This window comes from Lissotriton helveticus, chromosome 5_1, assembly GCF_964261635.1.
Source record: "Lissotriton helveticus chromosome 5_1, aLisHel1.1, whole genome shotgun sequence".
Classification (NCBI taxonomy): Eukaryota; Metazoa; Chordata; class Amphibia; order Caudata; family Salamandridae; genus Lissotriton; species Lissotriton helveticus.
This window is the reverse complement of record NC_136065.1, coordinates 1,189,775,535-1,189,797,003: the sequence shown is the minus strand read 5'-3', so window position 1 is coordinate 1,189,797,003 and position 21,469 is coordinate 1,189,775,535. Positions and strand designations below refer to the sequence as shown.

General features: G+C 47.9%; 1 protein-coding gene across 1 annotated transcript in view; it reads right to left on the bottom strand.

Annotated features, from left to right (window-relative positions):
- Positions 1-21,469, bottom strand: part of ENO4 (enolase 4) — a 578,809-nt gene that overhangs the window by 375,566 nt on the left and 181,774 nt on the right. Inside the window, 1 exon segment of the mRNA XM_078643902.1 lies at positions 6,214-6,282. Within this exon segment, the coding sequence (XP_078500028.1) occupies positions 6,214-6,282 (69 nt within the window).

Below are 21,469 nucleotides of genomic sequence, written 5' to 3'. Positions count from 1 at the left end.
ACAGAATAACCCCCATCCTCCAGAGACGGAGACATGCATAATAAACTCGATGGATGTACTTGAATTGAATGAGACGGTATCTTGAGTACACCGCTGCGCCCCGGGGACTAGCTATGGCCTCAGCCCAGTTATCGTCGGTTAAGTCTGTGATATCGCCTTGCCACGCCCTTCTGGTCTTGTGTAAGATTGTAGTGGAGTGTGTTGTAAGCGTCTGGTAGATCTGGCGGATTTTATGGGTTCCTAAGTCACCCATGAGGAGACGGCCCTCAAGAGGGTGAAACTCTGGAAGCTTGTCCAGGGTGGGAAGCATGGGGTGAAAGCATGACGCAGCTGGAGGTATTTATAGAATTGCATTTTATGGAGTTGGAATTCTTCCTGCAGCTGTTGGATGGACTTTAAGGTAATGCCCCTCATAACGTCCCTGAGTGTGGATATGCCTACCAGGTCACACTGGCGGAACCCCTTTAAAGCTGTCACCTGGCGCAGGTAAGTACCATGCCATAAGGGCGTTGCCTAGGTCAGATGCCTATGCCACCCCATTTTCCGAACTGTACACCGCCAAAGCTGAATCGCTGTTCTACTAGCATGGAGTAGAAAATCGAGGCTCTGTGCGCTGTATAGTACTCGTAGAAGGGGGACCCCTTCAATCACTGCGCGTTCTAGTGCGAACGCCGGATTCATTGGTGTGTTATACCACTATTCATTAATGGCCAATAACTGAGAGGCCGCATAGTAGGAATAAAAGTCTGCTGCCGCAATAAGTAGATTGTACACAGGTCTGTAGCGCCACCCGAACAGTCCCCCCACCCCACAGGAATTTGTTATGTATAGCATTTATTTGCACGAACGATGATCGCGGTATGTGGTACGGGAAATTCGATAAAGCACTCTGGGGAGAGATACCATTTTAAAAATCGCTGAGCGCCCATACAGCGAGAGGGGTAGTGATGACCATGTTGGTGTCTCATCTCGGAGGCCAGCAAGCAGTGAGTTGATGTTGCGCGTCAATGAGATCTTTGGACAAGGAGACATAAAGATGACATAAAGATGCCCAAGTACTGGAATCCCTCTGTTGCATGTGTAGGCCATGTACCTCTACCCTGATGGCCACATACTGGAAACAGCACAGACTTAGAGGGGTTGGTATAGAGCCCGGTGTTCCGGCCGAAGACTCTGAGGATCTGTGGGATGCATGGGTCTGTCATGAAAACGGGACATCGTCCGCAAATAGAGCTGGGTCAATTGTGCCACTGGTTTAAAATGGCGCAAGGTGGAGTTTGGGGTACTGCCTCCACAAGTGCACATGTATTGCCTGAATTCCCAAATATGAATGAAGGAGCCCTACACATTGACAGTGTATAGACTTAGAAGTGTAGGAGAAAGGAGACAGGACCCACTTTAGAAATTCTATGAGGACCTTTTAGCAGGAGATTGCAGGCAAGTGCTTCCTGGGACTACCTTTTGTTAAAGGTACCGTAATGTGGGGTAATCCAGCAGATTCTGTTAGAAGGAGGAAAGTTTTTAAGCAGGGCCTATCCCTTTTATCTATCCCGGAGTGCTAGTTCTGGAAGGCGGATGACAGCAAGGCGAAAAGAGGTTATTTTGGGTACTCTTGCTTGTTGTGAGGGCCTTTAAAACACTCTATCTTCACTGCAGCCAGAAAATGAAATTTGAAAAGGAACTACCTGTAACCTTTTCCTGGACTTTGGACAGCAGATAAACATCCCCTGCCTGGAAAATCAGTTTAAAGGTGGGATCCAATCCATCCCATTTTGTATCAGTTGCAGGTTATTGTGACCATGGAACCAAGTGCTTCACAGAGTACTCACAGAACTACTCTAATCCAGAGCTAGTGTTTATTCGCTAGCCAATTTTCCAGAGGTGGGGGACATTACCTGAAGTCTTTACAACTTCCTGAAGATCGATGGGACTACTTAGTGCCTAGTAACCTGTATGCAGGCCTGGACTGGAGCCAAAAGCAGTCCTGACAAAAAATTTTCAAAACAGCTCTGCCCTCTTCCTTCTTGGTCTCTCATCTCTCTCTTGCCTGCCACTACCCCCCTGTGACTGCTGAAATTACCTGGGGAAGCTGGAAAATGCCCCTACAATCACATTGCCACAAAACCTGGCCTCCCAAAGCTCTATCTCACCGAAAAAATTCTCGATGGATTTGCAGACCAGGCCTGGCTGCCTGATGTGGAGGGGATTCCGTGATACTGGCCTCTGAATATATCATATTTCAGAAATCACAGAGCAATAGGATAACATCCATTTAATAGTCACTTCCTAGTATCAAACCAGGTAGGCAGAAGAGAATAAAGCTCATTTCTACATCCCCTTTTGTATCGTAAACGTGAGGAGGCTGGTTGGGCTAATGAGAGAAGGTGGGATGGTATATGCTGTCCACTAATTAAAGTGGGCACCTTGTACCAGTCCACACAACCCTTATGATGTATGAAGTCAAATATAACCTTATTGAAAGCTATCCTAGTGGTAGCTATGAAAAGCAGCCTTCAGGCTTATCTTGAAGGGATGTAAAGCAGCTTGTTTTACCAGAATATCACCTCCTAAATGACTAAATGAAAGGAGAACCACACAGTAGGTATATAAAAATATGTAGTTAAAAAGCACACAATACTGAATCAACAGAACATTCATAATTAGCACAATACACAGCGGGCTCCAGGGGGAGACTGAACAATATACTAAAAAAATGGTATAACAATCACAACTTCAATAGACACAGTGCCTAGAGCACGTAAAATCGTTGGGACCCAAGGAACTACCCAGAGGAGTGGCACAGGGAGCCCACGGAGGACGGGTGCAGTGAGGAAACACAGACGCGTGCTCCGTACAACTCTATGGGAAAGTCAGGTTGGAAAATTACAAGTTAAGGACACTTCTAAGAGGACTTCAAGCAAACCCTTTGGAACATAGGAGGTTCTACGGCTAACCCACCAGTGAGTACAGAGGTACCCGTATTACCTATCCCAGATGAGCTGGGTGCATAGGTGTCAAGTGGTGTCGGAAACCTTCGTCGTTTTCAGTGGAGCGCTGCAATAATGTACTGCTGCCAGGAAGGCGAAGAGTGTCCATGGAATCCAAGCCTGGATTCAAGGTGAGAGGACAATGAAAACAGAGGGGACAGAGTCTGGGTGACCAGGGGCTCGGTAGTCGAATGCCCACCGATGTTGGGTGCTTCAGGTGTGAAGAAGGGTTGTTTGACTCTGCAGCCACAGGGACCGGGAGATGTCTAGGATGACCAGAATCCAGAGGTGAGCTGTCACACGAAGGATGTCGAGAGCTGAGGGGTCGATGTCCGGCTGGAGCACCAACAAGCCTTGGCAACTGCAACCCACACGGTCAGAGGAAACAGGTTACGGTGTGAACCAGCAAGGTCAATGAACTCTCCAAGCAATGTCAGGGCATGTCTGGAGCAACCAGGTAAGCCCAAGAGTTCACATGGTGACCCTCGATAGGACCCACAGGCCAACGGACCAGGGATCGCGAGGAGACCACAAGCAAGTAAGCAAAGCACCAGCCAACAAGACACTTGTGGAGTGGAGGCTGGAAATCTTCGGTGCCAATACTGCTTGGGGTCGGGACTACACGGAGTCCAATGCACAGGCTCAGAATTCCTCACGAAGCATATGCAACTGCAAAACCATGCGGTGCACAGGGGCTCAGGATGCACGTTCCCCACGAGAGATACAGGTCTCAGAATTGCTGAGAGGGTAGATCGACCTCAGGGACCTTCAGGAACCCACCTCCTGTGTTGCTGAAATCTTCAGAGTCCTCAGGAAATCTGGAGAAGCAAACCGGGTAGATGCGTTTTAGTGCCTGCTTTTGCAGGGGAGCACCTCCTTTACTTCAAGGGTGATTCTGCAGTCGTACAACGTCGTGCAGGTAGTCGAAGTACCTAGTTTCTTCTTAGCAGAATCTTGTCCAGGTAAAATCTAAAGTCCTGTAGCCAGATAACCCACTTTATACCCTCGGAAGGGGTTGGAAAGATTATGGGGACCCTTCTAGGGGAGGAGCAGGACAGAGGGGTGGCTACACCCATGTCCTTTGTCCAGTTACGCACCAGAGCAGGAGCCAATGGCTCCCAGAACTGGTTTGAGCTGGACCAAGCACAGGGACACCGAAAATGCCCCCAGTGCGAACTTTCTGGCACTCAGAGAGTGCACCTACCCAGCCCCAATACACTAACTACTGTCTGGGAGGTGGTTACACCTCCCTGTGACAGGATGCCTATTGTCATGCCTTCCTCTGTGCGAGCTTGGCTCAGCAGCAGAAGGGCAGACCCGTGTCTGTGGCTGGCAGAATCCATTTTGTGCTGCCCAGGTCGAGAAAGCTGGTACCGGGTAGACCAGTGACCCACACTAGTGGTTCTAGAAGGGAGGAGGTTATAATGCACTTAAACATATATGTACTTCTGTGTAGACCACCCTTGCTATGTCCAGATTCTCAGCTCTCCTTCTTGACGTTGAGTGCAGCTTATACCGCAGCGCGGGACACACTAGCCTAGTGTAACCAGGTGCTTCATAAATGTGATTATGATTATTATTATTATTGTGTCTAGCTGCATCACAGACAACTCCGGAGAATGGACTACGAAGGCTGCAGAGGGACTTTGTTCATGCAGGGACACCCTCTCAAGAACAACCCAGCACCCTGCCTTCAGGATTGATAAGGCCTGCCATACGGGTGACTGATAGGTATTTAAGTGCAGGGATTTTGAGAGATATAGTGAACCTACATCTCAGTAAGTGGTGCAAGCACCATCTTACACAGTCTGTAGTAGCAGTCCCGTCATGTCAATTTGGATGGCGTCTCATGAGTGGCATAATGAGTGGCATAATAATTGTAGTTAGACTCCGCAGTACCGAAAGCCACAAACGTCGACGTTCCATTAACGAAAGAGGGCGGACAAGGTGTATTCTTGCGTTTGCACTAACTCTGCGAGGGCAATTTTGTGGCTTTCGGTACTGCTGAGTCTAACTACAATTGAGGCAGAAGAATTGGTGACAATATTAAGTCGCAATTCATGGCGCAACGCATGTCCTGATGATGGTCTCGTGGAATGACTATGTGAGACCGAAACGTCGACGTTATTGACGCTTCTTTGTATATATTGCTTTTCACTGGATGAATGTCAACAATGTATAAAGTTGTAAATTAATGTATATATGGTTGATTTGTAAATACTGCCCATATAACGTCTAAAAAGTGTCAAAAACGTACTGCACATGCAGAGAAAAATGCAGTACAACTTTTTGTTGCCGTACATGAATGGATATGTGGAATATTATCTATACAATATAAAAAAGTATATGGTTTGAAAAATTGATATAAAAAGAAAATATTTTTTTTTATACAATTGTCTCCTGAGTATTGTGATTTCATGCTCACTATTGTGACAAGCTATAAATTATAAATAGTGTCAAATTATTCCTTTAGGAACACTTGTTGATTTGTTATTAATTATACCCAGTTCCTTGGGACTATTGGGTTGCCCTATTGTTGTTCAAGAGATCTAAATCAGGCCATTAGTCGGTAAGCCATGCCTCCAATGAAGAGCCAACATGGTTGGGTAAAAAATAGAACAAAAAGGAGGGATTGTGAAATAATTAAAAGCATTGCCCTATTCTAGTGTTACTCTAACCTGCTCAAGCCATGCCTTCTTGCTCATGGTAATCTAGCCTACTAGATGTGCCTGTCTCTGAATCTTAGACGCATTAAGCTCTGACACATCAGCCACATAAGTTTGCCATCTGGGTTGCTCAGACAAAACGGTTTACATTTTGTTACTCGTGAAGGCCATTTACTGATTCTTAAAAACTCATCTAGGCACCTGCTTGTTCTTTGGTGAGAATTTTGTCATGTGACTAATACTAACCACTCCATATATTTGCGCTCTGCCGATCCCGGAGGTTCCAGTTCCATTACTGATGTATTGGAGATCCCTTTGTCAGTAATCTCTCTGAATCACAGACTTATTTTTTGCAGTAAACACGAGAACACATTTTCTTGACAAAGACTTAAGCTTTAAGGGATGTACTATTGTTTAGGCTATTGAACAACGTTTAACAGTAATGTTTCTTAGTGATTTTAACAGTATAGGAAACCATACAATCATTATTTCTCCCAATCATCAGCTTATATTAAATAATTACAGACACGTTCAGGTGCAGCATGGTTATCAAGTCTTACCCCGGCCTTTGATGTGCTGTCAATCAGGTGACCAATTTCTTTATGAAGATCCAGGCACATATCTAAACTCTGAAAAGATAAACAATGATGAGAGTTGTGTTTCTTCATCATCAGGCGATGCTACGAAAACAGCTAGCGCTAGGAAGCCATCATAAATATGATTTGCGCTTTATAAAACTACCAGTCATCATCATCAAGTAACATTTTGCATTTTTACGTGTGTCAAAATAAACAGAGCTCTCGTTTTCAAAAGTTCAATAGGGTTCAGCAAAACACAGAACTGCGGCTGCTTTCTAAGCAAAATGATAAAGAATCAATATAAAGGCCCGGCTCACAAAATTATTTTCTTGTGCAAGAATCGTTTACGCGTGTAAAAACCTTTTCTTACCAGTTCAATCTCACGTTTGTAATCGAGGAAAAAGTTGTTTTACTGATACACAGGTTGTCATGAGTAAATATGCAATCAGGAGTGTGGAGTGAGAGTTCCAGGGTGGGGATGCCCTGTGAGATTGTCAACGCTACATGTACAGGTTTAGGGATATTCATAGATGTGTATCCAGCCTCTTCCCACCCTAGAAAAAGGGAGGGACTTACTCTTATCAAGTGAAGAACAAAATCCCTAAGTCCCATAGAATTGGCAGGGTTATAGCTCAAGAGAATTATTCAAAGACAAGTGTTTTACTTTTGAAAATAAAATAAAAAGCTATTAACGCAATTTTGCACTTGTAGTGCTTATTTTCACATAATCAATTTATACATTCCATAATTTAGCATCAGACGATGCGAATTATAAATGTTTACATGAGTAAACCTGGAAACCTGTCGCAACTTGCCAGACATGCATCTGAAAATGTTTGTGCATTCTGAAATTCATACTTCTGTACACGTCAGACCCAGTTATAGGGCTATGGGGCAAGCAGGGGCTGCTGGGCCTAAGCCATGGGGGATGGGATTATTCGCTTCTAATGTACGGGGTCCTACCTGCTAGGCATCTGCAAACTGGGCGAAACGCAACCCCTTTAACATGTGACTTTTTTTTCTCCAAAAAAGTGAAAAGAAGTGTTCTGCACTATTTTTCTTTAATGGCCCAAAAAGAGGGTTATATAGCTATGATCACCCTCCTCTTATTAACTTTCATAAAAAGGCAGTTTGGGAAATTCACTTATTCCACCACTGGGTTTGCAGCTTTTTTATAATTCAAACATTGTATTGAAATGTTAAAGTGTTCAGACAATACATGATTTCGTTCGCTAGCTATGTTAGGTTCCCACCTCATCCTGCTTTTCCCACAATTTACAGAATTAAAATGTTATCCCCACCCATCTTACTCCCCCACAGACCTCGTCATAACTTCCTATGATAGCTTGAGTGATCCAAACTCTCGTCTGTAATCATTGCATCTTTCTCAACATGGTGCTTCATACACTGTCAGTATGGTAGGCCCAAAGCCCTAAATCTCTTCCGTCCTATTTGTGTGTTATCAATGATTTACAGAGAGTTGATTAGAGGGTGTGAAATGGCCCTCAATTGTTTATGTTGCCCTTCCATATCTTATACCATTTTGCCTATGGCGAGAACGTTCCACAGCATCTCAAGACATCTAATCATCTAGGGTGGCTCAAACAATGAATCAGGGTTCTTGTAAAGCGCGACTACTCACCTGCTAGGGTCTCTGCCTGTTTACACATGACTGCCATCAATAAGTGTCCCACAAGTTATTGTTTTTGGTTTGTTAGCTGCCACCATCCATTGGTCCCTCAGTCTTAGTATGCCAGAGCCTGGTAGCCCATTATATCTTATATATGGCTAAACAATTACATGCAAAAGCCTTGAATTCTTCAACACGCACAAGAAACATAAGCTATAGAACCATCACCTGACCTACATCTCCAGCATGCACCCAACACCCCTGGATATATCTTTTGCAATTCTTGTGATGTCAAATACCAGCTGAACTGTTCTTTATGATGGGACCTCTTACAGTCTCTCCCTTAGAGGCTCCCATAATGTGTCCCACCCTTTGACACTAATCTCCGCACTTGTTGCCTGTTCCCAGGATGTTTGGTACCTCCATTTCCGAGGAGTTACACCTTCGTTTACCAGTATACATAGGTCCAATAATGCCCCCTTACAGGAGGGGTACCTGACAATCAACTGTTCAAGGGAAGGTCGTTTTCATGTTGCTGCCACTTTATTGGTAGCCCCTTACCAAATGCATTGTATGCATTTATTATAATCTATCTGCTTCGTTATGTTATGATTGCACTGGTTAAATAATTTGATATCCATGTCACATATGGTACAACATTCTCCCTCCCTTTAGATTTGAAAGTGTGCACTTATCAGTGCTGAGGTGAACTCTGGATAATCATTTATTGGTGTGGGAGTAAACATGAATGGTGTCAGGCCTAACCTTTGAGCTACTGAGTTCCAATGGAGGTGCAGAGTGTGAATGATGGTACTTGCATATGCAGTTTTATGCCAAGCCCCCTCAATAACCATAGTAGATCTCACAGCAATCTTCCCCCCACTGCACTGCTCATAACAACTGTTGGACCTGGCCCTTTTCTGGCAGGTTCACCCCGAAACTTTTTGCTTTTTCCTAGCCTGTTTCTGTGACCCGGTGTTGGTGATTTTAGGCCTCTGCGCACTTTTTCACTGTGGTACAGTGTAAAGTGCGTGAGCTCTCTGTGTATCTGTGGTGAGTGACCTGCCCTCCCATAGGAATGCATGGGGAATCTGTGTGACCATGGTAGTTCCTGATGTGTGGGGAGTGCAGGGTCGAGTTTGGTATGTGCGAACTCGTGAGATTGAATGCTGCGTAATGATGTATGCGGCATGAATGTGTCTAGTGTGGAAGTGCCACTTCTAGACATGGGTGTGCGTGTGTAGTGAGTGTGCTGACTCGTGATTGCCTGGAGCCTGGCTCCAGGATGTCTGGATGGGTCTTCCCAGTGGTGAGTGTTGAGATTAGCATGCTGATGTGAGGGGAGGAGTGCACCTGGGTCCTGAATGGGGCTGGGTTTTCTCCACACAATGCTGGCTCCGCCCCCTGTGGTGCGACTGATGACCCTGTCCTGCCTAGTGAGTGGGAGGGGTGGCTGAGCACATCAAGGGTGCTCCCAAACCAGCTGCGCCTGGTTTTTCCCCCACCCTGCACCTTTAGACAAAGGAATTTCATGTATAAAAAGAGGCTGTGACCTCTTCTAAAATGTTCTTGTTTGCCAACTTGAATCCTGCCAGGGGCGTGCTGCTGCTTGGGCCCAGGGGAAGGCTTGCCTCCCTGGGCCCTGCCCAGCCCCAGGATTCCTGGAGGACTTTTGCTGTACTTGTGGGCCTCTAAGCGCCTGGAAGCGCTTTATTTGCTAATATAGCGCTTGGGAGCGCTGAATCTTCTCTGCCGGTGCCCACCCGGCATTTGTCCGCTTAATTGCTGCCCTCGAGGGATTCCCCGGCGTGGGGATCCCCCTTTTGCCAATTTGCGGCGCGGGAGCTCACCCCGCTTATTTGCCGCTTATTGACGATTTTAAAGTCCCCTGGCAGGTGCCCACCCTGCCAGGGACCTTGCCGCTAGTTAATTGTGGCCCCCCATCTCGCTTTATATTTAAATTGAACGAGGGAGCCCACCCCTCGTTTTGGCCCCCGAGATCACCGCCGCAGCACCGGGCCGAGAGGAAGCAGCCGCCGACGTCACGAAAAGGCAGCGCTGGGATTGGCCCAGCCGGCAGAGAGACTCCCCCGCGTCATTGGTCAGGAGCTCCGTGATTGGCTCTCCCCGGTGGGCTTCCCCAGGCGACCACCCGGAAGCCCCGGCCGAGGAGAAGCTTCCCTAAGCCCCGCATCCAGAAGGAGTGAGCCGGAGAGCCCAGTGTCTGGGAACAAAGAGAGCCGCCAGCGGAGCCCGGTGAGTGTTGGGCTGGGGGAGAGCTCCGGGCCTAGCCCTCGTGATAGAAAGAGGCGCAGCGTGTGCCGGGTGTGTCGAGCGGCCCCATCTGGTCAGCGGGCCGCTCCAACTATCACCCCAGTGAGGCTCAGGGGTCATTTTGATATTCAGAGCCTGTCGAGGCTCCAACGCGGGGGCATTTGGTAACTGTGTTGAGTCCAGGAGGGACTCCAACGACGGCCGCATTTTGTGTTCAAGCCTGAGAGGCATTTCAGTGATTCCGAGTCCCCCGAGAGGGACTCCAACGTTCCAGGCATTGTGTTTCGAGCCCAGAGAGGCTCGTGGGGGCACATTGATTTCTGAGAGCCCAGAGAGGCTCAAGAAGGCCTCCACAGTTGTTTTGTCAGAGCCACGGAGGCTCGAGGGGGCAATCAGTTGTTTTACGAGCCCAGAGAGGTTCAGAGTGCCAGTCTGCTTGTTTAGAGCCCAGCGAGGCTCTTGGGGGACACGAGTGTAGTTGGTCAGAGCCCCGAGGCTCCCACGCTCTGTTTTTTGTCCCATTGTGTTCTTGAGCCCACAAGGCTCCAGCGTTGGCCCCATTGATGATTGAGCTGCCCAGCACTTCGTGGGCAGCTGCCACGTTTTCGGCCACTGACATTGGGACACAGGGCGTCCTAGTCCCAACAAGGCCAGAGGGCCTAGGAACTGCCACAGGTTGTGGCTCATGTGAGTTTTGCGCATTTGCTTGTCCTTACACCTCTGAATGTGTTTTGATGCATCATGTGTTTTCTTTCCCTACACCGCTGAATTTTAATGCATCATGTGTAATGTTCCTATGCTTATACCCCGACAGGTATTGTGATACTTAGGTGGTTGTTTTTCTCCTAGTACAGGTGTTGCTAGTAAGGTCTTGGTTCCCTGCGCAATATTTTCCTAAAATGGTTAGGGTTGCGTAGGAGGTACTTACCCTTTTCCATTGATTACTGGTTGTGTGCTAAAGTGATTATTAATCTATGACCTACAAAGTGCTATTTCTAACAGTATTTCTGCTAAGTGCTGATTCCTGACAGTGGTCCAGGTGGCCCTGTCTTGTACATAATCCCTTGTGAATATTGCCCGTGCCAGTTGGCACAGTGTATATATGTGATTACTATCTGATGTGTTTTGACAATACAAAAGTTATTTTTATATAACCTTGTGTGGAGTTTTATTTGTGGTGGGCCTTGGGTGTTGTTGCTGGGTGCGCGCGCAAACACTTAACCTACATAGCCTCCAAGTTTAGCCTGGCTGCTTGCGTCACGTTACCTAGAGGGTGAGCAGGGGTTATCTTGGTGTGTGACTCCCTTGCCCTGACGTGGAAGTGGTGGTCTCTGACTGACTTTGGCGCAAGCCTTGGCCAGCCAGAGATCCCGTTTCTAACAACAACCAACTTTCTAAATCAGTTTCCAAGGATGTCAGTGTATCTAGAGTCTCGTGGGCCAGAATGATAATATTGCCTAAGGTCCGGGGCATCTAGACCCCCTTTGGATCCTAGTACATTCAGAATTCTCCTGGATACCCTCGCTGTTCTTACCTTCTAGACACACTTTTCAGTTGTCCCCTGTCGTCTCTGGTAATTGAGACCAGTAGAGCTTGGAAAATATATAAAAGTAAGGGCAGTAATTTAATTTGAACTGTGACCAGCTTGCTCAACTATGCAAGGGGCAATGATCTCCATTTATCTAGGTCTTCTTAGAGGCATCCAATTTGCTAAAGCTAGAGTAGTGAGTTAGTGAGTTTTATATCTAAACACTGAAATGATCTACTCAGCCGTTGAAACATGATGCTACCCTGAAGCCTGCATATACTTTTGCTGGACAGACTCAGGTTTAATATCTCTGTTTTGTTCCTTAATTTTAAATCCTGCCAGTTACTCAAATGCCTCTAACTGGAACATAAGGACCTTCAGCAAGGTCTCAGGATTGGTCAATGACACAAGTACATTATCGGCAAGCATGCAGGCTTTGTGGTTCTTTCCAATGAATTGAACACCTGTTATACCTGGGTCTAAACGTATTGCCACTGCTAATGGCTGTATTGACAGGGTAAATAGAAGAGGAGACAGCAGACAGCTCTGATGAGTGCCCCTGTCTGTACTGATACTCTTCGATATATTGTCATTTAGCATTACATAAGCCTTCACAACACTAGAGTAGGCAAACATCCAGTGACAACTAAGATTCCCAATTTGCCCCATGAGCTCCCTGCCTGCTTGTCTATGTTCCTTTCCAATACTGATGCTTATTCAGGTACTAAATGCTACCAATCCCACGTGACACTCATAGTGACTGGAAAAAGATTACTTTTTATTTTTCTTTTGATTCAATTTAATCAAAAATCATTTTATAAGTTCATGTTATTATTTAAATGAACAATCTCAACAATTTTGGTTGTACCACATTAAATTACAGACATATATGATATTAATCCTATGTCACATGTATAACAAGACCTTGATTATCACATTTAGACAAAACCTTTTAGTGCATGAACAAGCTCAAGTTCCAAAGGAATTTTTACATAGACAAAAACATTAATGAATGGACACACAGAAAGAAAAACAGACAAAAGACCCAGGGGAAAGGTTGAGAAGTTATTTAAAAGAAAGCGTCTTCAAATTGTTGGAAAACAACGCAAACCCTGTAGGGAAATCAGCCAAACAATATCGTATTCAGGTCTCCATAGTTAGACATATGCTTCTATGTTTCAAGATTTCACCAAAGAATACATTCGACATATAGTGGACCTGATACTCAAAATTAAAGATCACTTGTTTGGTCAAATGAAAAAAGTTTGACGCGTTTCAAACCCCTAATATACTTTAAGAGGGGTTCTCCTCAGGACCTGGAACAAGGAAGAGCTAAAAATAACATAAACAAAAAGGTGCATGTGTTACCACTTGTCCTCAACTAAATAAAGGCAGAGCTTGGTCAGTACAGTTTGTCTAGATTGCTTTTTTGACATTGGAAAGCTACAGCTGTACATTCTTCTTCAAGAGAAACACACACCTTTTGGTGACAATGTTGCCTTTACTTGCCCATTCCTGCTTGGCTCCTCCCAGGTTACCTGTTGCATTTGTACAGAGGGCGAAGAAGTGGATGTTTGTCACTTACAGCATAGATCACTTTGTTGCCCAGGATAAACTGTCTTCTACTTTCTTCCTGTCCCATCTTGTGATCTCCAGGTACTATCACAGGAACTCCTAGTTAAATACCAATGTGAGTAACCACACACCGCCATCCGTTGCACAGCTTCTATGTTTCTTCTCAAAGGGCTATGCTGGGCCATCACTCTGCCTTTGCAACAATTGCCCCAGCATGTGTAAATTGGTAAGCCAGTGTCCCCTTCTTTGGTGTTTCTCTTGAGCATGCTGGTTCCCTTGTCTTGTTTAGGCCTTTTTAGGCTACGTCAGACCCATATGCCCAGCCAGAAGGCACACATCTTTGCTAAATAATGCACAGGTGTTTTTCCAGCTATGGACACTCTTTCCACCACATTGAAACGTCGCCAGCCGGATCATAAATATTGCTGCACTTATCTTTATTTCACCATTTGTACAGCCACCCATCAACAGGGCCTTTGCATTCCCTGGACTTCATGTGCTCAGCTTTCTTTCCCAGAAGGCCTGCATACCATTCTCAGTTTCTCTGCAGGCATGGGCATTTGCACCCTCACATCACCTCTTGCTGGCTGGGCACCAGGCACCTGCTACTCCTGCCCCCTTCCTTGCAACTTCAGTTAGCATAGCTGCTGAGTGACTCCCTTTATCTCCTGCAGGCTGCCCGCACCTCCGCACTTTTCAATCTGTCAGCCTCTTGGCACTACCATGTTGTCCATCCCAGCCTGAGCCCAACTCTCAATACTGCTGCTTTTCTACTTCCTTTTCCACCCTTTACAGCACCAGAGGCCTGCATGCTTCACAGGGCCTCATGATACAATTTATTGTAGTTTATCCCCTTGTGGGCTGGTAGCCTATTTGGGCTTTTCTGACTGCTTTTTCTCTACCTTGAAACCTGCTTGGCCAGACCTCGCTCATCTTGGTGCACTTCTCTGTGAGGGCTGACATGTTGCGTTCCTAACTGCTTTCTTCCCAGTCGAATCTCAGAGAAATAGCTCCTGCTTGGCAGCCATCTTAGCTCCAGCCTAAAGGTATGTTTTAGCACTTTTCAGTGCGGTAGTCAATATTTCCAATTTTTGTGGTTATTTGTCTACTTGTAAATTGATGGGGAAACTGGTGTAAAACTCAATGGTATATATTTTTGAAAACTTGACAAACCCTGAATTCTGCAGGCAGGTTGTGGCCAAGGAATGATCATGCCCCCTCTTTAACCTCTACATACAACCACCTGCTGAGACATTAAACAATCTGAGGGTAACCTCTTATCTTTATGATGATACACAATTGATGTTCAACCTGCAAGAGGACCCATACAATGCCACAGCTGGCATCCAAGCTTTCATGAGCACTATCATCAAAAGGATGGAAAGCAATTACCTCAAACTGAACTGAAATACCCTGTGGGAGAATGGTCTATGGCCCGCCATACTTGGAGAATGCCCAGGCCAGTCAAACCTATTTGTGACCTTAGCGTAATTTTAGTTATCAATCTTAACATGGACAACCAGATTGCTAATGTGCGCAAGACATGTTACTAGTATTAGATTAGTATGCTCGAGTTGAGAAAGCTGCTGCTCAAGTAAAAAATCTACTAAAGCAGCAGAGAGAAGCAGCGCCATCTGGGGTGCTGCATGGTGTCGTTCTTGCTGATTTTGCAGCGGGGAACAAGCTCCCAGAACTAACAAGCATTGGCATAGCCAATAGGTCTCGCCTTTGGGACCTTATAAGTGTTTAGCCATGCAACACTTGATGTTGTTGCACCAAGAATATTGTGCAGGATAACTAAACACTTATTAGATACCGAAGGCGAGACCTATTGGCCATGTCAATGCTTGTTTAGTAATGGTTTCAGGATATGCACCTTGCAAAAAAAATATGGCACTAAAGAAGCACGGCAAGAGTAGCACTGTGGCCACAGCAGGAAGTAGGGTTACATTTTGCTCAGAATTAGGGCTATTCACAGGTACGTGCACCAGAGCTATCAATTTAAAGGCGGTCAGGAAGTGGAAACACACACAAAATGATGAAATTCTGCAGAGGGATAATTTTTTGGAGGAACATAATCAGCTAGAGAAAAGCGGTGAAAAAGAACCCAAGCAAAGTTCCTCCAGTGCAGCACAACACGCAAGATGTCGTTAACAAATGTTTATAACGTAAGACACTGTAATCTCTATTCTTTAATTAAATACGGTAAAACTGGCAAATAAGCACAGTCTCCGTGATATTACACTCCCACACCGTCAATACATCTGCTGCTACGGATTTTAATGTTACGGAGCAGCATACTTGCAAGTTAGCGTATAATCTCTATTTTCTAGTTGCACACGGTAAAACTGGCACGTAAAGCCCAGTCTCCGTGATATTCCAGCCCACACCGTATTTAGATCTTCTGCCATTGTTTTAAATATTGCGGAGCAGCATGCTTGCAAGTTAATGTATAAATCAAATGCCCAGTGTCAGTAAAGCTACTATTCAAAAAGTCAGTTTGTTCCTTCGTTAACAAATGTTTATAACGTAAGACACTGTAATCTCTATTCTTTAATTAAATACGGTAAAACTGGCAAATAAGCACAGTCTCCGTGATATTACACTCCCACACCGTCAATACATCTGCTGCTACGGATTTTAATGTTACGGAGCAGCATACTTGCAAGTTAGCGTATAATCTCTATTTTCTAGTTGCACACGGTAAAACTGGCACGTAAAGCCCAGTCTCCGTGATATTCCAGCCCACACCGTATTTAGATCTTCTGCCATTGTTTTAAATATTGCGGAGCAGCATGCTTGCAAGTTAATGTATAAATCAAATGCCCAGTGTCAGTAAAGCTACTATTCAAAAAGTCAGTTTGTTCCTTCGTTAACAAATGTTTATAACGTAAGACACTGTAATCTCTATTCTTTAATTAAATACGGTAAAACTGGCAAATAAGCACAGTCTCCGTGATATTACACTCCCACACCGTCAATACATCTGCTGCTACGGATTTTAATGTTACGGAGCAGCATACTTGCAAGTTAGCGTATAATCTCTATTTTCTAGTTGCACACGGTAAAACTGGCACGTAAAGCCCAGTCTCCGTGATATTCCAGCCCACACCGTATTTAGATCTTCTGCCATTGTTTTAAATATTGCGGAGCAGCATGCTTGCAAGTTAATGTATAAAGCAAAAGCCAAATTAGCAGAAAACCTAGGCAAGTAAAGCCAAGTCTCCGTAATGTTGCACCCCTAAAACAGCATTAAATCTGCTCCTACTGTTTATTGGTGCAACATGAAAGAAAAGTCTTTGATGACATCGTACTGCAAATAAAAAAAAAAACTGCGCTGTTCCTGCAGTTTTCAATCAGGTCATTGATGAATATATCAGGGCTCTTTTGAACAGAGCCTGAGATTTGCAAGAACTTACATTTGAACTGGGAAATAGAAAAGCCTGTTATCAGAGAAGAAACACGAGAGACGGCCTGCGGCCGTCAAAGTGAAAGTATGAGGAGAAATACGACACGGCGGCCAGGGGAGGGGGCGGAGCGGGGAGAGCAGCATGAGGGTGTGAAGCAGCAGGGGCCTGAGACGCGGCCGCCTTTGATGTGTTAATGCGAGGCAAGCGGCTGGTGGCATTGTGCACGCGCTTTCACGTGCACTGAAAGAAATCGCCTGGGAATCGCATGATCTCGGTAAGCTCTGTTTAAGCCGCAATAGATCGAGCTCCCGCTCTCAATGCGCATGCGCATTGAGATAGGTCGCTCGACCTAAAAATCAGAAAAAAAAGTGTTATCATTCCACAGCTCACGGAACACTGCAGAATTTCGCAGAGTTTTCTGGTAACTCCATTGAATTCTGCGGAATGAAACACCACGAGTTTCATCCACTCATAGTCAGAACCATCTTTAACCTTGAAATGTGTTTACTTGGTATCCTCCTATCTCCACCATCGTCATTGACTACAGGTCCAATAGCTTATCTGTTTAAAAACATGCTGCATAATGTACAAAATATATTATGCCTAGCCCCAGGTTTCAAGACTGAAAAATATAATAAATACATACCTTTTTCAAAATAAAAGCCTATATATATATATTTTAGATGCTTTGTAAAAAATGCACCAGGATCCTGCGTGTGGGTGGGACAATTCAGTGCTTATGACTATAAATAAAATTTCCCAAGAGGAGAGAGGATTCTTGCCTGAAGAAAGGGGAATCAATGACTGATCTATCAATAAGCAATAGACTAAAACTACATCAGTAATTACGATCAGGATTAAACTCTTAACAGAGCCGTAAAATAGAAAAGAGACATAAGAAACATAGGATACCTAAAACACCCTGTAATACATAAGAATTGCTGCTTCTAGTTTCACAAGACATTAAGCTTATGTATTAGCATATCCAGCAAGTCTACAGCATCCAGTAACAGAAACGTAGCTGAATTACCCATTAAACCAGATACGAGCCTTGCTTATGGACTTGTAGAGATCCATAAGAAGAGGTCAACATGGTGATAAATATAATGGGGAAAGAAACCTCACTTAGAGGGTGAAAGCATACCAGTTTCAGACAGACTCTTACATAACATTATTTATTTATATATTTTTAATCTTACTTTTACTTAAGACATATGGAGGGTAAAACATCCCCTCTTATAGAGGACAGCTGCACTTTCAATCAATCAATCATAGCATTTATATAGCGCACTACTCACCCGGAGGGTCTCAAGGCGCTGGGGGGGGGGAAGGGGGGGGGCGCTACTGCTCGAACAGCCAGGTCTTGAGCTGCTTCCTGAAGGCGAGGTGGTCCTGGGTCAGGCGGAGGTGGGTCGGAAGGGAGTTCCAAGTCTTGGCAGCCAGGTAGGAGAAGGACCTTCCTCCTGTGGTGGCTCTTCGGATGCGGGGGACGGTGGCGAGGGCGTGGCTGGTCGATCGAAGCTGGCGTTTGGGAGCGTAGAAGTTGAGGCGGCTGTTGAGGTATCCTGGTCCTTGGTTGTGTAGGGCTTTGTGTGCGTGGGTGAGGAGCCGGAAGGTGATTCTCTTGTTGACCGGGAGCCAGTGCAGGTCTCTCAGGTGTCCGGAGATGTGGCTGCAGCGGGGGATGTCCAGGATGAGTCGTGCTGAGGTGTTCTGGATCCGCTGGAGTCTTTTCTGGAGTTTGGCGGTGGTTCCAGCGTAGAGGGAGTTGCCGTAGTCCAGACGGCTGGTGACGAGGGCCTGGGTGACCGTCTTCCTGGTCTCGGTGGGGATCCATCGGAAGATCTTTCGTAGCATGCGCAGGATGTTGAAGCATGACGAGGAGACGGCGTTGACTTGTCTGGTCATGGAGAGGGAGGAGTCCAGGATGAAGCCCAGGTTGCGTGCGTGGTCTGTGGGTTTGGGTGCGCTGCCCAGGGCGGGGGGCCACCAGGAGTCGTCCCAGGCAGAGGGTGAGGATCCCAGGATGAGGACTTCCGTCTTGTCCGAGTTCAGTTTCAGGCGGCTTTCCGACATCCATTTGGCTACGTCTGTTATCCCTTCGTGCAGGTTGGCTCTGGCGGTGGCGGGGTCGTTAGTGAGGGAGAGGATCAGCTGGGTGTCGTCGGCGTAGGAGATGATGTTCAGGTTGTGTTGGCGTGCGATGGCTGCGAGGGGGCTCATGTAGACGTTGAAGAGTGTTGGGCTGAGCGAGGAGCCTTGAGGGACGCCGCAGATGACTTCGGTGGCTTCCGATCTGAACGGGGGGAGGCGGACTCTCTGTGTCCTTCCGGCGAGGAAGGAGGTGATCCACTCCAGTGCCTTCTCCTGGACTCCAACGTTGCTGAGGCGCTGTACTAGGGTACGGTGGCAGACGGTGTCGAAGGCAGCGGAGAGGTCCAGGAGGATGAGGGCCGCTGTTTCTCCATTGTCGAGCAGGACTCGGATGTCATCGGTGGCTGCGATCAGGGCGGTCTCGGTGCTGTGGTTGGCCCGGAAGCCAGACTGCGAGAGGTCGAGGGATCCGTTCGTCTCGAGGAAGGCGGCCAGTTGCTTGTTGACGGTCTTCTCGATGACTTTGGCTGGAAACGGGAGCAGCGAGATGGGGCGGTAGTTCTTGAGGTCGGTTGGGTCTGCTGATGGTTTCTTGAGTAGAGCGCTGAGTTCGGCGTGCTTCCAGCTCTCCGGGAAGGTGGCGGTGTCGAAGGAGGTGTTGATGATGTCCCGCAGGTGGGGTGCAATGACAGCGTCGGCCTTGTTGTAGACGTGGTGAGGGCAAGGGTCTGTCGGAGATCCGGAGTGGATGGAGTTCATCGTGCGGATGGTGTCTTCGGTGCTGATCGGGGTCCAGGCGCGGAGGGTGGTGGTGGGGGGCGGTGGTTCGGTCGTGGCGTGCGTCGGTTGAGTGCTGAAGCTGTTGTGTATATCTGCGATCTTGTTGTGGAAGTAGGAGGCGAGGGAGTTGCAGAGGTCTTGCGAAGGGGTGATGTCGTTGTTTCCGGCGTTGGGGTTGGAGAGCTCTTTCACGATGTTGAAGAGTTCCTTGCTGTTGTGTGCGTTGTTGTCCAGTCGTTCCTTGAAAGCGGTTTTCTTGGTGGCATGGATCAGGTGGTGGTGTTTTCGGGTGGCGAGCTTGAGGGCAGTCATGTTGTCCGGTGTTGGGTCTCTGCGCCAGGTTTTCTCGAGTGCTCTGCAGTTCTTCTTGGAGCTCTTGAGGTCGTCGTTAAACCATGGGGCTTTCTTGCTGCCGGGTCTGCTCGGCGGGGTCTTCAGCGGGGCGAGGTCGTCTGCGCAGTCGCTGATCCATTTCGTGAGGTTGGTGGCTGCTTGGCTGGGGTTTGTTGTGCTGGTGGGAGGGTTCCTGTTCAGGGAAGTAGCGAGCTGGTCTGCAGTGATCTTGTTCCAGCTTCTGCGGGGAGCCTGTTGCTGGTGATGGTGGAGCGTGGTCCTTCTGAAGCTGAAGTGGACGCAGCTGTGGTCCGTCCAGTGGAGCCCCGTGGCGTGGCTGAAGGCGATGTCCTTGCTGGAGGAGAAAATCGGGTCGAGAGTGTGTCCGGCGTAGTGGGTGGGGGTGGTCACCAGTTGCTTGAGTCCGAGGTTGGCGAGGTTGTCCAGCAGGGTGGTGGTGTTGCGGTCGTTGTTGTTCTCCAGGTGGAAGTTGAGGTCCCCGAGGAGGATGTAGTCGGCGGAGGGGAGGGCGTGTGGGCTGATGAAGTCGGCGATGTCCTCGCTGAATTGTGTGCGTGGTCCCGGGGGTCTGTAGATGAGGGTGCCTCTGAGGGTGGTCTTGGGGTTGACGTGGATCTGGAAGTGCAGGTGTTCGGCGGGTGCGAGGGTGTCGTCAGCGTCGTCAGCGTTGGTCGTGATGCGGATGGTGTTCCTGTGGATGATGGCGATGCCTCCTCCTGTCTGGTTGACGCGGTCCCTCCGGATGATCCTGTATCCGTCTGGAATGGCGATGGCGATGTCGGGCGCTGAGGAGGCGTTCATCCAGGTTTCCGTGAGGAAGGCGACGTCTGGGGCTGTGGTGTCGAGCAGGTTCCAGAGCTCGACGGCGTGTCTGTGGACGGAGCGGGTGTTGAGCAGGATGCACTTCAGGTGGGTGCTGCTGGAGGTCGGCTTGGTGGGTGCTGGTGTGGCGTGGGTCCGGTTGCAGGTGAACTTGCAGGTGTGGCAGCTGAAGGGTCCGTGGGTGCGTCTCGGTGTGGCTCGGTAGCAGCCCGGGGTTCGGCCGGTGTTGAGTGCGTTGAGTTCGGTGGCGTCGTAGGTCCGTCGGGTCGGCTTCCGACGGTGGGGGCCAGGGGTCCTGGCACTGGGCGCGGGCCAGGCACGGACGGGCGCAGACGGGCTTACCTTTGGCGCACCTTCGGCGCTCATTCGGTGCTCCCGCTGCGCGCGTCCGCTGCGCGGTCGCTCCGGGGGCGTCATAAGAAGGGAGCCGGTAGGGAGGGTCTGCGGGGAGGCGGGAGCGGGCTGACCAATCGGCTGGCGGGGGGGCGGGGCCGCGGGCTGGCAGCGGCGGGAAAATGGATGTCGGGCTTGGCGGGCGGCCCTGCGGCGGCTGGGGCAGCGGCAGTATCAGCAGGTAGGCAGTGGCTTGGTGGGCGGCCCTGCGGCGGCTGGGGCAGCGGCAGTATCAGCAGGTAGGCAGTGGCTTGGTGGGCGGCCCTGCGGCGGCTGGGGCAGCGGCAGTATCAGCAGGTAGGCAGCGGGCAGCAGGTAGGCAGTGGGGGCGACCAGGCCGAAGGCGCAGTCCTTTGATGGAAAAGGAGAAACAAATCC